Source organism: Copadichromis virginalis, linkage group LG14, assembly GCF_057382275.1.
Source record: "Copadichromis virginalis isolate Kocher_CV1m ecotype Utaka linkage group LG14, C_Virginalis_male_GT1.1, whole genome shotgun sequence".
In the NCBI taxonomy this organism is placed as follows: Eukaryota; Metazoa; Chordata; class Actinopteri; order Cichliformes; family Cichlidae; genus Copadichromis; species Copadichromis virginalis.
The window spans coordinates 17,223,944-17,242,708 of record NC_140631.1 but is presented as its reverse complement, the minus strand read 5'-3'; the positions used below and the strand labels follow the sequence as shown (position 1 = coordinate 17,242,708).

Below are 18,765 nucleotides of genomic sequence, written 5' to 3'. Positions count from 1 at the left end.
CACAAAGACTTTTGTTTAAAGTTAGGGAAAAAACAAAAAGAAGCAGGAGAGAGATGAATATTCCCCTGTTTCCATAAACTCCTCTATGCTGTCCTCTAATTTGGAGAGCTGCTATTTTAGACACAACACTGACTAAAGTCCAGATGACACTCGATCCCTATAACAGTTTCTCCTGTGCAGATGACTGCCATAAACTGTGTTTGATAAAGCAAGGAGGGAGAGATCACGTTTACTCAGATGAGAGTCAGTATTTCACGTTCAAGGCTCTTTCTCCTTGAGCTACTTGTGCATAACCATTTCTGCAAGTAAGTCATGTTTTTGTAGCATCACACTTTGTCTTTGCGAGTCCCGCCCCTCCCCCAAGAGTCCTTAGCAGGGCCAAGATTTGTTATAGCTGGATTCATCAGATGCTCCTGCTGAGGTGCCATTTCCGCTGTTTTATACAGTTTCATCATGATTTAAATCACACGAGACATAGTAAGATTACTGACAGCTTTATAAGCGAGAGGACGGGACCATGCGTAGGTGTATGTTTATGTGTTAGGGTTCATTTTCAGTGTCTACCTACCGATTTGCCTCTCCGGAAAAGGAGCTGATTTCCCGCCAAGGTGAAGTAGCGGGTTTTCCAGCGCTTAATGAACTTCCAGCGAACCTGTTTCTCTTTCAGCTTCCCCTCGATCAAAGGCTGTCCCTCCTGGTTTACGACTATAGATAGCACACAAACACATGACAAACGTAAAGGAAAGAATGAAAAAAATTAATTAATTAATTAACAAGATATTATACTTATTATACTTTGCAATTAACCTAACATGTCGGTCACTCTGATGTCCTCACAAGCTGGTAAAGCAGAATCAATGCTTCAATCAGGTAAAAAAAAAAGCACCAAGTTCGTGACCTATGCTGTCAGCAGGTAAGAGATGTTAGAGAAAGCTTGTCCGTCTAATAAGTCATGCAGAGGTCGGTATGGGTTACCAGCCAGCTGCTACAGCTGATGGAGTCCACACATTCAAGCTAAAATCCAACTGATTTCTTTCTTTCTGTTTCTGTCTCCATCTTCTATGACTCTCAAGTACTGTGCAAAAGGATTTGGGTGTGCAAACATACATGGAATTGCATTATATAAGGCATAAACACAGTGTACAATTCTAACAAGCTTAAAAGTCAATATTTGATGTGACTTCAGCAAAGTCTGAACTCTCTTAGGTGTGGTTTCTTGTAAGCAGTCTTCACGAATAGTTCTTTAGACTTCTTGAAGGACATTCAAAGCTTTTCTTTAGACGCTGGCTGCTTTTTGTTCTGTTAAGATGGTCCCACACTGCTTCAACAATGTTGAGGTCCGGGCTCTGGGGAGGCCTGTTTATGACTGATCGTGTTTTTCTATTAAGGTATGTTTTTATCACATTGTCAGTACGTTTGGGATCATTATCATGCTGAAAAATGAAGCTGTTACCAATCAAACATTTTCTAGATGGTATTAGACAGTGGATCAGAATCTGATGGTGCTTTTCAGCATTCTTAATTTCAAGAGTTTTGACACGATCCCAAACACCACTGGCTGAAATGCAGCCGCAAACCATGATAGAGCCTCCACCATGCATTTTAATCACGAGTTCAGCTTCCCACTATTAAATGAGCATTATAATAGTGCAACAGGAAGTGCTCCCGAATCAAGTGCCTTCAAATACCAATCACAACCGTTCCCTGCATCGTGCAGCTTTCCTGCAGGTTTCCAGGAAGTTAAATTGGAACTGACACATAACGGATATTGTGTTGCTGTGAGAAAATGACCTGGCAGGTTAAAGACCGTTTCAATCCCAACCTGACTAAATCAGACATCAGTGTCATAATGCACTGCATAATGTCTCGAAGTGTTCGCGCCTGCAGCGCATGTGTGCAAACAGTTCCTGTGTACTCTAAGCGCTCCGTGGGCATGTTTTGGCATGTTCAGGTTTGGCGCCAGTTTAGAGAGAAAGAGGAGCGAACAGAGCAGCCCTTTGTATCCGCCATATCGTGGTTAAAAACAGATTAGGCAATCTGATCAGTGTTTGGAGTGTGGCCTCCATGCTGAGCAGATGACTCCCAAAGGGGTTTGAAACCAAACCAAACACACCACGAAAGGTCATGGCAACCCCAAATCAGAAGAGAGGAGAGCAGAAAGAGGGGCTTCTTTGCTGCTTTTCTGTTTCCACATTATTTCCTTTCCTTTTATGGACAACAGAGAAACCAAAGACAGCATTTTAAACACATTATTTCAGGCGTGATAACTTTTTACTGGTATTTAATAGTATGTTTTGACAATTTATAAACAAAATAATGAAAATGATTTATGACAGCACAACAATATAGAAACACACTGTTACGCAGGGCTGTGGAACACCGATTACTGCAGTCCTGCCACTGTGGGCAACTAGGCTGAGTGCTTCATCTAACAAACATTTTGATTTTTAAAAAGTCCTTTGATGCATAAATCCTCGTGTCTCATCACTTCGCTTTGATGTAGACACCTGGAATGGTAACCTTTGTTGTCCGCCCCAGGCGTGCGCAGTGGCTTTCAGTCTTTCATCGGAGACACGCTGATGTCAAACGAGCAAAGACACAGCTAATAAAACACACACACACATACACTAAATCATAAGCAAATACAAAAGGTCCACAGTAATGTGCAGAAACAGGAAGGTTTTGCATGGAGCTGTTGTTTAGTTTGCTTTCCATGTGTGGTCAGATCACCCATTTTAGTGCCAAACCTGACAAGACCCCCTCTGCATATGGCTCTTGATCAATGACTGCAATGTTATGGGAGTGACAGGATTTCAAAAATGGGAAATGAGTCATGTCTCCAACCCAAATGATTTCCAGAAACATCTCCTACAAACAACCCTAATTTCTCCCTCAGGCCTAGACATATATATTAAAAGAAACCCTCTACAAGCTCTGGAGTTAGCTTTTATAACGTGTAACTGCTTGATACTTTGATGGTTTGCTGTTCTTGGCTTCACGACCACACGATCAACTCAATATTAGGTGTGAGTAGAGCAGGGACACGTATCCTGAACACAAACGCAAAATCTCAAATTACTCACTGTGATGTTAGCAATTCAGTCTCCATGTAAGTGACCCTATTAGAAGGCTTTAAATTATTATATATTATTACTAACTTATTGTATAATAATTTAAAGCTGTATCACCAACCACAAATGTCTTCTTATGGTTTAAATATAATTTCCATGGAAAATGATATCACTAGTGGTTCCTGGAAATTCGAGCAAGGGTGAGTTAAAAAAAAAAAGAGAGAAAAGAAAACAACAACAATGGTGCAAGTAGAGACAAAACTTTCAGCACGTTCTATTCTCGTGAAGCAACCAGGCATTACACAAACTGTAAACACAGAGGTGGTTACAGAGTCCAGAGACAAACGCTACGTGGCACACAGAGAAAAATAAAGATTTCACAGGACTCAGTGCGGTCAAGTGAAAAATGTCCTGTGATTCGGTAGCTTGTAGAACCACTTTTAGCAACGATGACTTGAGTAATCGTTTTCTGTAAGAGTTTATCGGTCTCTTGCATTGTTGTGGAGCAATTTTGTCCAGCTTCTCTTTACAGCGTCGCTTCAGTTTATTGAAGTCTGGGTGCATTGGTTTATGCGCAGCTCTCTTACTGGAGCTTTATATTTTGGTGTTAAATCTAGATTATACCCCAAATCCCCCTACAATGTGACCTGCACCATAATCTGACGTGCACCTGCCTACAGATGTATCTACATGTCATGTGGACATTGCAATTCCTCTTTTCAGTACCATCGATTCCTCCCTTGCATTTCCAGCTACATTTTCGCCACAGTTTTTGAATGGATCGGTAGAAGAAGAAGAATCATTTAGTCAAAATGAGGACTATTCCTAAGGTCATGTCTCCAGGCCATGTCCCATGATTTTCTTACATCTCAGGGATGTAAGAAAATCCCTGGAAAAGATGCACAAAGAAGTGGATTTTTTATTTATTTATTTTTTAAAAGTCAACAACAAAGCTGAGCCCAGCATTTGTATTTGTTTCTATCGGTCATGGTCATGTCAGTCGTGATCATTAACATGTAAAATGCAAGCATGAATGCTAGCAGTGATGGCACCTTGGTGGCAGTTATGAATAGGTTAATGCACAGACTCACTGCAGAAGTTCGATTCAGCTATTATCCGGTTGTTCAGTCTGACGTCACTAGCCATGTCTGGGCCTAAACTCCGCTGCAGGTCCATATATCAAGCGATCACTGTGGCATTACTGAGAGTTGAAAAACTGTCTAAAGTCTTTCATCTTTAATAAAATGATCAGCGTTCTGCTCTACCAGGTGTAACAATTGAGTTTAACATCCAGGCATCCATGAAAACGGAATTTATGACATTTAACGGAGTTAGAAGTTAGCAGGGAGTTAGCTCGCTAGCTTCTATCTAAATACAATATAGCATGTCCTGACTGCGTGGTTTTGGAAACAAATTAAAACGTACAGCTCTGTTATCACTTCCAGCATAAATGAAGGCAGAAAACTAAACAGCAGTGACGTTTGTAGGGTTACTGAAGTTTGGCTAGCTGGTATATAATGATGTGCTACGTGACCGCTAGCGACACAGCTATGTTAGCATAATATAAGCAAGCTAACTTTTTTTCCACTCGATAAAAGTTAATGTGAGTGTTGTCGGTGGTCAGGAACAAATGTAATCGCATGGCAGGATGCTGTAAAAGGACCAAACTTCAGCCAGGAGAACAACTGAGATAATCCATCCACAATACGAGGTTAGTCATTCATATACTGCTGCATGGGCTGGGCTGTAGTTACATCATAAGGTTTTAAAAATTGAGCTTAAATAAATCATTAGTGGTAATAAAAGCCAAGGGAGGTCAACAATGATCACCGACTGTTTTAGGAGATTTTTGAGATTAAATAGAAGAAAATACATAACATTAAACATGTTAACAACACAAAAGCCATATTAAACGCAGACTACTTTAGGCCCGGAAGTAGGATTCGTCACATCATCAGTTAACGACCGGATTGTCCCAGTCGGGTTGACGTCTGCACATTGACTTGATTCTTTTCTTTCTCAGTCATTCTGTTGTAGATTTGCTGACGTCCTTGGAATCACTGCATGATTGCATGACGCATCAAAGCTTTATCTGTCAGACAGATGGCCTCACATTTGAGTTTAGAATACTTTGGTACACAGAGGAGTTCGTGGTCGATTCAATGACAGCAAGGTGCCCGGGTCCTGTGGCTACAGAACATCATCACCTCTCCACCACAGTGTATGACAGTTGTTGTGAGGTTTTTGTGCTGACATGATGTGTTTGGTTTTTCCAAACATGTTGCTGTGTGTAACTGTCAAACATCTCCACTTTGATCTTATCTGTCTAAAGAACTGTGGTCCAGAAGTCTCCCAGCCTCCTAATGATACTGTCATGAACTTTAATATTTAACAGTGAACTGAGGCCTGTAGAGTCTGAGATGTAGCTCTTGGGTTTTTGCAGTTTTTCTGATCACTGTATGGTCGAATTTTACCTTTTTAAATTCCTGTGGAAGCAGTAAGTGTGTACTTAGTTATTCACAGGACTGCATATAACATAATGTAGTATATACATGCACCACTAGCACCGTTTCCAAATCAGGCTTCACCAAACCTAATGCCATACCCTACCTACAAGTGTCCTGTTACACATAGATCGTACTTCATTTTGTTCTGATGTGCCATTGTCATTGATTCTGCTGCCAAATCCAATTGATGGTTTCAAAACTGCTTCCAGAAAAAATCTCGGTGACTGACTCAACCTTTACTGGAAACCTTAGGGACAACATTAAAAAAGAGCAAGATTAAATTCCAAAAATAATAATAATAATGGATTGGATTTATAAAGCGCTTTTCAAGGCACCCAAAGCGCTTTACAATACCACTATTCATTCACTCTCACATTCACACACTGGTGGAGGCAAGCTACGGTTGTAGCCACAGCTGCCCTGGGGCAGACTGACAGAAGCGAGGCTGCCATATCGCGCCATCGGCCCCCTCTGGCCAACACCAGTAGGCGGTAGGGTAAAGTGTCTTGCCCAAGGACACAACGACCACGACAGAGAGCCCGGGGATCGAACCGGCGACCTTCCGGTTACAGATACGCTTCCCAACCCCCTGAGCCACGGTCGCCAAAAATATATTCTTATGTAGTAAAGTTTTAAATAAGAGAAGAAACATAAGCTGGAAAGTGTTGCAGTAGAGCTGCATAAATGATGCCACACATGTACAAAGGCCATGACAGCCACATATGTATTAGCTAACATGCTTCCCTAATCTCGCCCTATGATGTCACCAGAACCTCCAGTTGCACCCTTGAGAAATGCTGCCTTGATTTGACAAACTTTCACTAAGCCTCAAAATTCCATTTATAGCAATGACACTCAAAATTTCACAGTGTGATGAACGTCTCTCTTTTCCAGAAAATGAGATGAAAATTTCTGTCTTCGCTGATTGAATGTGGGAGGATGACACTTAGATGGGGCTTTCCATATTTTTGAAAGAAGTCGATTTGTCTTCCCGAGATTACCAAATGTGCTCAAATCCACACGTGGAGAGAAAACTGATGTAATCACCATATATTTTTATTTCCTTTTCTCTTCTGCTGCTTGCCAGTTAAGTGAGTGCAACAGCATGTTGTCCAAGTGAAAATACTGAACAGCCCAGGGAGCGCAGGATAAGAGGACACACTTGGTATGTGCCGTATTCAGGCATGTCCACACATACACGCACACACACACACTGAACTGGTCATTAACGCACACTTCAAAGACATTCCAGTAGTTGAACTCAACAGTATATCATAAAGTATTATGGAGTTGTACCAACCACGGGCTGCACTCCATAATAAGTTGAAGTGAAAAGCGCTTTTCCTTTTTAGCTTTAAAAAATGAAACAAGTTCTCTCTGTGTGTGTGTGTGTGTGTGTGTGTCAGGTTCTTCTGACCTCCTTTTGTTCTTGGAATAGTCTAAGTACTTCTTCTCTGTTCATCCCCTCCTTTCACTTTCACTCTGTGATGTATGAAAAGACCCTATTGTGAAATTTGCAGACATATTAATTGCTAATTTGTTTTTGGGCAAAAACTGAATGTCCACCTAAGCTTCAGTCTGTTTTGCAGGATGCTTCCAGCAGGCTGTGTGTGTTTGTGTACAGTTAAAGCTTTGTATTTATATGTGTCAGTTTGTCTATTCGTGCATTCCTCGTGTTTTTCAGGATAGTTTAGCATAATTGTGCAGAGGCCTCAGAATGCCAGCTTAGTAAAATGGTTGGGAACCTCTCGGCTCCTGGGAGTGTATGTGTGTGTTTGTGTATGACTGAGGCTCTGTTATACAGGAGCTGGAAGCTGAAGCCCATCAGGTGGAGCGGATCGAATATCGGAGTGCTGATTGGAAGTCTGTATGTGTGTGTTTGTGTGAGTTTGTGTCTGGAGACAGATCATAATTAGCTTAATAGTGAAATGGCTCAGCTAAATCCTGTTAGTATCCCTGTGAAAATAACAAAATTGAAGGCACACAAATGTGCAGTGATACAAGCTCTACTTTCTAAATAATATCATGCTGTTTCCATTTAAAAATATAATGAGCAAGAGGCCAGTGGACAATCAGCTTTAATCACAGTCATCATCCTCATCATCATTATCTTATGCTTACCTGTTTTATATTTCTCCTTGCCTGCTTGTTACTTCATTCAGCCCCTTCTCTCTTGTTTCACTTAATATTCTGTGTATTTGTAGATGCTGCTGTAATGTTTTTGATTATTAATTCCTGATCAAATTCCAAACCATAGTCAGCATAAAAGATGGACGTATTGTAAGCCTTAAGATGAGTATTTGTGCTATCACCAAGCAAGGACTGTGAAACCACACACTCACTGGCTAGCGAGTTGTCAGGTACAAGTGAATAGCTAATAAATTTATACTGGATAATCCTCCTTTTTGAAGTTCTGATTGTGAAAAAATTACAAAATTGATTTGTTCCTTTGTTAATTAGGACTTGAAATGAAGGACAAAGGCCATAAGCATACTAAAGATAATCATGGAGTTCCACTGGGTTCCGTGCTGGGACCAATAATATTTACATTGCAAAGGCTTTGTTGAATTTTTATTAGCAAGTATCACATACATTTTCCATGCCATGGAGACCCAGCTTTCCAACTAAACCCGTCTTCCAGAAAAATGGTAGGACAGAGGGAGGAAAGAAAAGATGAGATATTGTCTGGGCCATTACAGACTCTGTGTATGGAAACTCCACCAGTTTGTAATTTTAGTCACATTTTGCACAGCAGAACGTTGCCCTTTAGCTACATGCCAACTTACTCAGATTTACAAAAATTAAAGATGTATGCATTAAAAGAGATTTTATGCCTTTAGTATTTCTTTTGTAGAAACACTGGACTTTTTTCCAATTGATATTAATTCTTATCTTTATTTCCAGAAATGCATCTGTGGAACATTTCCCATTTAACCTTTTTACACTGTTTTCTTCTCATTGTTTAAATGGGCCTGTGTTCCGACAAATGTGTCATCAACAGTGTTGGTCAAGTTACTTGAAAAAAGTAATCAGTAACTAATTACTGATTACTTCCCCAAAAAAGTCATCCCGTTACTTTACTGATTACTTATTTTCAAGAGTAATTAATTACTTAGTTACTTAGTTACTTTTTAAAAACACGATTTACAACCTGAATAGGTGATAAAGCGATAGATCTTTCAGCCCAATTCTACTTTATCTACATAATCCATCATACAAAATGTAATCAAATGGAAAAGTCCTTTTTTAAATCTTGTTTTATTAGTTTTAATCTTTTAACTCTATGCATCAAGCAAAAATTTAATTATATGCAACATTCTCTGACTGGAAGAAATTTGTTTTAAACCTATTTTCTGCACATTCCAGCACATGAAATATATATATATTTTTGGTGTTTACACTCAGTCTTTCAAATAGATGCAAGTAAAACACAGCAGAAAATAAATAAAGTCAAAGACTAGCTGTCCTGTTGCTCTATTTTCACCTGTAAAGCAGGAGTGGCGTAGGCGGAGGTTTACCCTGGTGCAGGTGTGCCGCAGCGGTCAGTGGAAGAATCCGCGAGTTTCTCTGTGAGTTTCCCATTACGTCGTAGCGCACTCAGTGCTTGCTTGGAAGTTTAGGGATTTTTTTCGCTGTAAAAAGAAGTTTTCTTCCCACGCACGATGGACGCTAATGTTTTTGTCACTTTTTATGGAATCAAACTCAAAGTAAGGTCAGTACTTCCACACTTTAAACGCTGCACGCTCATACTCTCTCCCGCACTCGATCCATTGTTGATCTGCACACAGCTGTTGTCACGAACGTCGCACTTGCTTACGTCACTGTCATGAGACATTCTCGCAAAAAAATCACGGTTTTAGTAATGCAGCATTCCTACGGGAAAGTAACGGTAATCTAATTACCGTTTTTGCAAAAGTAATCCCTTACTTTACTCGTTACTTGAAAAAAGTAATCAGATTACAGTAACGCGTTACAAGTAACGCGTTGCTGCCCATCTCTGGTCATCAGCCTCCTTAAATATTTAACGTGCTTCCCTCATATCACACACACACACACGTACTGTAAACACACACCTCTTAGCAGTTCGCTTTGAACACTCGCTCCTCTCTCCATCATCTTGTAGCAATTAGCGTAAATTGAAAACTTACATCGTCAGGGTTTGTTGTAGAGCACGGCTTCCAACATTCAGGTCATACCCTCTTCAACACTTTCATTTTCTCTATCTCTGTCATTTTATCCTCCCGTCATTTCATTCCATTCATTTTCCCATGTGCTTTTTAATGGCACAACATGTCTCAACACCAAGTGCTCCTTCTACAAATTGTAAACACATTCAGCTTGAACAAAGGAGCTGCTATTAATGGCATGGTTTCTCTCATCTTTTAGTTGAAAAAATAAAGTCTATGTCATATGTTATTAGTGCATGATGTTCTTCGAGTTCCTTTAGACTTGGACATTGTTTCCACCACCAACCTAGCCATTTCACTTGTGAAGGTAAATAGATACCTGCTTCATGCTTACAGTAGATTCTGTGAGAATCTGTGAAGGGAGAGACACCAGTTTCAACTTCTTTGAAGCCAGGTTCAAAGAAAAAGAAGATAATTTACACAGAAAAGTAAAAGTTCCAAAATAAATGTGATGTATTTTGTGGTTAGTCTTGCACAAAAGTGTCCATTCCACATTAGCTACACCCATGGCAAATGGTTCTTGCATATCAAATGTGTTTTAGGGCATCTTCAAATGGCCAGCTGTTTCCGCATTAAGTCACATCATTCATAGGGACGCAGTAGAGTTTAAAGAAAACTGGAAACGAGCCACTGGATCTGGTCGACAACAAGTTGGCGCCTGTTAAAAGCTTCTCGTCTGAAGGCACCTTAAGAGTGACGGATCACGCTGGCCTTTTGTGTGCGGAACACAGGAGCTCTTCTCTGGAGAAACACTTGCTCAGAAACTTAGTTTAGATGGTCTGACAAAGATAAACTATGGCTGGCACACAGTAAGTCTTCAGATGTTCAGTCAACATCATCATCTTACAACCCTGATTCCAAAAACAGTGTGATGCTGAGCAAAATGTAAATAGCAGAATGCGAGAATTTGCACATCATTTAACCCTCTAAGCCCCAAAGGAATTCTTCTGGAAAGGAGAATCTCATGAACTTACACAGATTTAACTGTAAAACTACAGAAACATGTCAAAAATAGGTTAGTATCAGTTGTTGTGTCACTTTAGCTCTCCTTATTTTGAAGAGCTAGACTTTAAAAATACTTGAGAATAAATATTAGTGAGTTGAGCCATGATGTGTGCAACACAGAGTCTTTCCCCTTCGTAAAGATGGAGCTTCCACAAAAACAGGCAATGCCTCTTTCCAGCCATTGTCGAGTTTAAGGAAAAATAACTTTTGTTTACTGCAAACTTTGAGAGTGCAGGGATCTTCTACAAAGAGTAACAATCTAAAAAAAAAATGAGATACTGCAAAATAAAAAAATATTTTATGCAAAATTATATCAAATCATTTCACACATTACTAGTCTGGTTAACCAGTTTCCTATTTTTTCTTTTATCTTTAGAGCCCTGAAGCTACATTGTCTGGATGCCCCTGGTAGGATTTCAGAAGGCAAAGTGGTTTTGGGCAAGGATGATTAAAAGCCCAGGGGGCCTAGTTACCCTGCTCATGACAGTGTGCCTCAGTCAGGTCTGAGTTAGAGGTGTGAGGGCACGTGCCCGGTGGGCGGGCCCTGCCTAGAAGAGACACCCTACCTGCCCTCCTGTAGGAGGGGTCGAAGAATGGGTTAAATCTGTTGTTACTTTGCCCAAGTGGTGTTTCTATCATTGAACGTCTGTGCAAATCATAGTTTTTCCCTAATAAAATACCATTTTAAGTCATAAGGGTGTTCATAAGTGACGCTTAGGCAGGTACATGTACTTCTTTAAAGTAAAACAAAAACAGAGACTGGACAATCCTGAAGTAAGCTCTAAACAGATAAGCACCTTGACAGCAAGTCAGTTTTTAAAACAAAAAGCACTTGGTGCACTTTATTTTGTAGAAACTGTCTTCACAACATAAATACTCTGTATTATAGTTCACCCTAAAAATTACACAGTGGTTCGTCTTGGTTTCATATCAAGCAGCCAGACTTTGAAAATTTCTGTAAAAAAAACAAAACAAAAAAAGCATCTTCAGTGTTTTTACTGCATATTCAAAATGACAGATTGAAATAAAGCTACTGTTGACTTCAGGTGACCTTTGTGCCGACCACCTCTCAAAACACTTTTAATGCTGTGGTCACTGAAGCAACACTGATGTCATAAAAGCCACACATGGAATCAACTTTTCCTCACTCAAACATTTAAGTTCCCATAAAACTGAGCGGATGGAAGCGCAGTTCTTTTCTCTCATTCTGTCCATCCCTCTTGTTTAGTCTTTGATTGCATCTTTGATTATTGTGGAAAAATACACATGCACACACAAACACACACAAATACACACTCGTCTCTGGGGAAGGGACCACAGCCTTGTTTGTCTCTGCATATGGACGGGGGAGCAAACTGGAACGTACATTGTTTTCAGACCAGCCGCTCCCCACAAATATCTCCCCCTCAGAGCTCAATGGGTGGGAGTTGATGTATTTTAGAATTTGGGGGATGTGTGTGTGTGTGTGTGTGTGTAACCTCTGAGTCTACTCTGGCCAAGTCAGCAAGTTCTTTTAATTAATTAATTTTTTAATCATTGTAGCACAACCATATAAAGTATTATAAAGTCAAATCTTGGCTGGGTGCCGCTTGCTATATGAACAGCATGCATACATGTAAATATGTGAACGGACATGTGGAAAAAAAAAGCCATCTAAAAGTAAAATATTCCAGTTTTTTCAGGGAGATGAGTTGAGTGTATTTCTGTCATTTACTGTAACTTCAGCTAAAAAACTGGACAGCTTTCAGTTGGACAACTAAGTTCCCAGGGGATGGTTCTGAGTTTCCGTCTTGGCCTTGAATACGTTATTGCAGTCTTGTTTTATGACCACGTTCCTTTACGTGAAAACATGTTCATGTGCCATGAACTGTACTGCCATGACTAAAGCCGCGAAATACATTTCCTGTAAATCCAGTCTGGCTGCATAAATGCAATCATTTCCAGTACAGAACAAGTGCAATAAATCTTGCATTTGTTCCATACTGAATGAAGCAATTCAGGTCATTTTCTGCTAAAATGACCTGAATTGGGCAACAGTTTGGCTTTTCAAAAAAACTATTTCAGTAGCTACATATTACAACCCATATTGAAAAAAATGGTAACACTGCATTAAGTATAAACAACAGAATACAATAATTTCTTAATTACTTCATTACTAAAAATTCTATATTTACCTAAAAATTAGAGAATAAATATCAAAAAAGCCACTTTGAATTTGTTGCCAGCGACATGCTTTGAACATACTGAAGCACATGGCATGCAACGTGGACATCTATGAAGGCACCATCATTGGTGAATGATATGATGCATACAGGTTTAGGAGCGGGAAATTCTGCCAATCAGATTGCACCTTCTTTTGGGAATTCCTTTCCGAATTCTGCAAGACAGATCAAAACTCCATGCTTTGTGTATTCCAACAACAGTGCTCTGGATTAAAAGATTTGTGGTATTAAACTGGAAAAGAAATATAAGGCAAAGAATGTCCTAAATCAGCGGTCCCCAACCCCCAGGCCTCGGACCGGTACCAGTCCGAGGCTCAAAACTCAAAATGAGGATCTAGTTTTGTTTTGTTTTTAATGCTATTCTCATTATACATGCTCCCCCTAGGCTTAATTTAAAAAATATAAGATTTCTCGTCACATCTATGCCGACGATATAAAAATATATTTTCAGTTAGATCATGACGACATTGCTCCGTCGTTGCACTGCTTCCTCGAGTGCATGGGAGAAGTCAGAGAATGGCTTTCGGGCAACTCCCTTATTCTGAATGAAAAGAAAACGGAAATTGTGGTGTTTGGCAACCATATCCCCCGGGGCCTATTAGCTGATACCCTTGGTTCCTTTGCCACTTCTCTCTCTGACTCGGTTGTTTTAAATTTAACAAACAAGTGTCCTCAGTAATCAGTAATGTACATGTTCTGATTTTTATCTGTTGTGTGTTTTAATCAGAGCCAGGTGCCATAATAATGTGCTGGGTTAACTGAACTGTTTAAATACAAAAGAGTCATTTGGGCAGATTTGTACTCATCAGGTAGATGTAATACCGCTTTGACAACAAACTAAATTATCTGAAATAAATGCAAGGTGCAAAAAATCTGTAAAGGTGGTGTCTATCATCCATCCATCCATCCTCTTCCGCTTATCCTTTTCAGGATCTCAAGGGTGCTGGAGCCTATCCCAGCTGTCTTAGGGCGAGAAGCAGAGCTCCCCCTGGACAGGTCGCCAATCTGCCGCAGGGCTTGGTGTCAATCATTTTATTTAAAAAATGTACTTTTATTCAACGTAATATACTCTTTCTAAAAGGACTGTTAGAAAACAAAAACTATAACATCTGTCCAAGTCTGATCAAGACAGCCATGCATAGAAGAAACATGTATATATATACACAGTATGGTGTAGTCCAAAAGTCTTGTTATACACCTCACTTCTTTATATTTTGTCAGGGGAATGTGACACAGGTGCAGCGATTTATTGAATCATGTGCAAATATTCATCAAAATACAGACTGAAAGACAAAAAACAGAGTCCATACAATTCAAACAGGACTGAAAGTATGTATGACCACCTTTACTCTTCAACACAGTCTGAATATTTCTTTAAGCAGTCTTCAGGAATATTTCTCCAGGCTCCTTGAAGGACATTCAAAGCTCTTCTCTGGATGTTGGCTGCATTTATGTTCTCTGTCGACATGAGATTAATGTGCATGCTACAGTAATGTTGAGGTCCAGACTCTGGGAGGCCGATCCATGACTGATAAGTGCCATTGTGTGTTTTCAACTCAATTCAATTCATATAGTGCCAATAGTCACCTCAAGGTCCTTTATATTGGAACATAAAGACCCTACAATCATATAAAGATATGCTTTTACTGCATTGGCAGTGCATTTGGGATCACTGTTGTGCTGGAAAATGAAGCTGTTAGATATCAGATGTTTTCCAGCTGGTATCGTATGGTGGATCAAAATCTGATGGTACTTTTCTGCATTCATAATTCTATCAGTTTCGATAAGATATCGATGAGGATTTGAACCAAGAATTTTAAATCTGGATTCATCAGACTTGCTGCTACTGATTTTCAGTCCAGTTCTTGTCTAATTTGCTGTACTTCAGACTTTTCTCCCTTTTTCCTCACAGCCACCCTGCCACTGAGTCCAATTCTGGTGGTCTTTGTTGGATTTTTCCCCCTATTTCTTAAGGACATAAAGACATTTAACAGTATCTTAATATCTTATGGACACTTAAGTAGGGATAGGTATCGTTTAGGTTTTATCCGATACCGGTGCCAAATCGGTACTTTTGAAACGGTGCCGGTGCTCAAACGGTGCTCAAACCGGTGCTTAAAGAATGGAGAACACAAAATTGGTCCAAAAACCTCTCATGTTCAGCTGGTTTTTTGTAAAAAGATAACAATGTTAGCCTTTTCTGCAGCTATAGGGCATATATGGTATCACTCTTGGCTGGAAGCAGTGCTTAAACAATGGAAAAAACACAAACTTTGTCCAAAAACCTCTCATGTTTAACTGTTTCCCTCTTTTTCTTTGGTCATTTTAGCCTTTTTGGCCAGGGTGAAGGGAGTATCTGCCATCAAACAAGAGGACAGCCGCATGTAGCTATGATGATGTTTGCTAGTTCACCTTACATGCATTAATGTAATAACATGGTTAGCCTACTCAACGTAAATTACACACGAACAACATTAAGCTACTCACGCAGAGAAGAACGGCTGCTGCTGCATCATCATCCGTCATCATTTCTGCTACACTGGCAGGGCTAGGGGCCAGGACTCTCCTCTTCGGGTTTTTGGGGATGTTGCTAACTCCGGGTCCGATAACAGGCATCACACCCGCAGCAGATGTGCTCGATGTGAGGTCTCACAGCAAGCTATCAAATACGGCGCATTTCTCGGCTTTTAAAAAAACGCTATGCGTCGCCAGGTGTTTCATCGGATTTGAGGTGTTGCCTCCTTTGACAGTATCACAGTATCAGCTTAAAGCACTTGTTGCTGCTGAGTTTGCATATTTTGCTGTGAAGTACAGCCAGACTTTTGACCGCTTCGCCTTGGACATTTTTAATCTGTAGCTCTGCTCTAAAAGAACGTACGTACCTGGACCCGCCTACTATCCTCGGAAACGTAAAATGATTGGCTAGAAGTGTATCACAGCTCAGGAAAAAAAAGCACCGAAATAAAGCACCGAAATGTGCGCTGCTTTTCGGTCTGGTTACTACCGTTTATATGGCACCGGACACCGGTACCCATCCCTACACCTAAGATACTTCTGCTACTATCTGCCATAGATAATTTTTTAGGCCTTCTACCTCTTGTTCTGTCTTCCACTTCTCTGGTTTCCTTAGTTTTTGTAAGGACACCCTGAAAATACTATTTTGACAGACATAAAACACTATTTTATGTCTGCTAAATTGTGCAGAGTTGACAAAGTACAGACTCTCTTTACTTAGAAAGTCCAGATATTTGTTTAAAAATGTAGGAAGTAAAAGTAAAAAGTTGTCAGAAAAAATCTTCTTCAGTACAGCAGCACAGTGTTTGCGCTTGGTCATTTGTTATCGTTGGCATTTTATGTAGATTCAACTTAATAAATGAGGACATGTGTTATATGTTGTTGTGACAGGCCGCTGGTAACAAAGTGCCTAAAGATACCATTTGAAAATGGGTTGTTGCTAAGTTATCTGTTATGTGTAGACAACACTGCTTCATCCTGTGAGTTTTTTTATGATGATTCATAGGGCAGTGCTAAGTGGCTAAAAAAAACCAAAAAAACATTTCTCTGCAAATGCTACAACGACTGGACTGAATCAAAGTGAAAAAGCAGCCAATGTCCTAAGAAAAAGTTCGAAACACATGGAGAACAGCTGCTCAAGAGCACTTGAAAAATGAGAACAAACTCTGGCAAAATACAAAGACGTTGGGAGTAGGGCTGGGTATCGTCACTGATTTCTAGAATCGATTCAATTCCAATTCACAAGGTCCCGAATCGATTCGATCCACGATTCGATTTAATTCGATTTAATTCGATTCGATTCGATTTAAATCTGGGAAATTTTGACAGTCAGAAATATTATAATTCAAATCAGTACATTTACATATTTTTGTATCAATAAAAAGGAAGCTGACACTCGCAAGACTTTATCAAAGGTGTAAGCATCACAGCAGATGCCTTTGTGTCAAAGTAGCTGAAGATAAAACACAGAAAAACATGAAGGTGGTTTTCCTGGCCTGGGATTTTATAAAAATATTCTGCAGTACATCAAAAACGAAAGAAAACCATTAATCAACATATGAACATTACCTCTGAAGTTACAGCGGTTTTATTAGAGACACGGTTAAGCGTTTTGCATTTTGAATAATTTTAAAAAGTTTAAATTTGTTCAGTATTGAACAGCAGAAATGAGGTTTTCTTTTCGGAAGAATGTAAAAGGGAAAAAAACAGCGGCTGACAGCGCTGTAAACAACAGTAGACTTGTGCGTAACAAGCAAGCGAATAATGAAGAAAGGGAAACTGTTCTTGAAGTACAGAGAGAGAGGGGGGGGAGGGAGAGAGAGAGAGAGAGAGAGAGAGAGCTGTGCATCGCGGTGGAAGCAAAACAGTAAAAGTCAGAGTGAATTCATGACGATTTTACGTTTGGATCTTCTTTTGCTGCTGGTTCGGTCAATATTGTTTGGAGAGAGATCAAACTAACAGCTTTAGAATCGGCGCAAAAAGGGCGTAAACACAAAGCGCGGACCCGCCGAAACATCAGGATCAGCGAGCTGTCGGCTTTCAGCCCCAACCGTGAGAAAGGCACATCTCACTGATTCTGATCCGCGGGTCGCACTGTGTGTTTAAGTCTATGTGCAGAATCCGTGTACCTGCTCTCATTTACTGTCTTAACTGTTTGGTGGTTCTTCAAATTTTGTGAGATGTCACCAAAGATTCTGGCATTTCAAGCAAAATAAATTTATATTAAAAAAATCGATTCAGGATTTAAATGAATCGATTTTACGTTATCCAAGCCAGAATCGATTTTAATCGATGAATCGATTATAAAAACCCACCCCTAGTTGGGAGTGGCTCTGGACTTTTGCACAGTACTGTAGGCACACACAGAGCCCCACAGGGACACAGGGTATCACTGTTCCCCTTCTAAATCCTCCTGTAATGAAGAGAAACTGGCACGAGTCTAAAAAGGTAACCATCCATTCCTTGCAGTCATTCAGCCAGGTCAGTGAATGCACCGGTTAGCAGCAGAGCGCAAAGAATGGAGTTCAATTGGCTTCTGTATTGTTTATATCAAGGAGTCTTGAAATGAGCCATATAAATGTCAATACCACTTAAATGTATGAAGATCATTTGTTTAAACAGACTTCTCATTAATCTCATCTGATTTCTGATTATTATAAAGAGCCACATCCAAGTGGACTGTGATCTGTGTGTTATTCCAAGTATCCACAGCTGGCCTGAACATTAGGGTTAGCCAATCTAGACCTGTAGTCCATCTATTTGAGATGTTGCCACACACACACAGACAGAGGCAGCGTCTTTAGTTATACCTGCCTTTTATAAGAATTTTCTCATTAGATAAAGCGAAAGAAAACCTCACAAAACTTGAATATGGCTTTCTGCTGATTCTCTAATTATTTATTTAACGCTACAATACAACAGTAAATGTCCTAGTGATCTCTCATGTATGCATGGCACAAAGTAAAAGTTCCTCAGTATTTTTAATAAATGATATTTAAACATCTACAAAAATGCGAAGAAATGTTTAGCTTAAAACACGTTTCATGCTCTGTCTGATTGATGGCTCCTACCCGTTTAGCCTGGTTCATAGCTCGTTACTTGCTTTCATATCTGGGCCAACTTGGACTTCATTCCATTAAGATGAAGTGAACACACTTCACTTAAGCACATTCTGTGCGCTGCAGCTACATCTATCGCCACGCTCTCACAGACGGATGAGGCTACATACCACTGATGTTACTCTCACTCACTCGCGCAC

General features: G+C 39.9%; 1 protein-coding gene across 1 annotated transcript in view; it reads right to left on the bottom strand.

Annotated features, from left to right (window-relative positions):
* Window positions 1-18,765, bottom strand: part of veph1 (ventricular zone expressed PH domain-containing 1) — a 96,889-nt gene that overhangs the window by 7,313 nt on the left and 70,811 nt on the right. Inside the window, exon 13 of the mRNA XM_085429616.1 lies at window positions 569-705. Within this exon, the coding sequence (XP_085285742.1) occupies window positions 569-705 (137 nt within the window). The remainder of the gene's footprint in view (window positions 1-568; window positions 706-18,765) is intronic.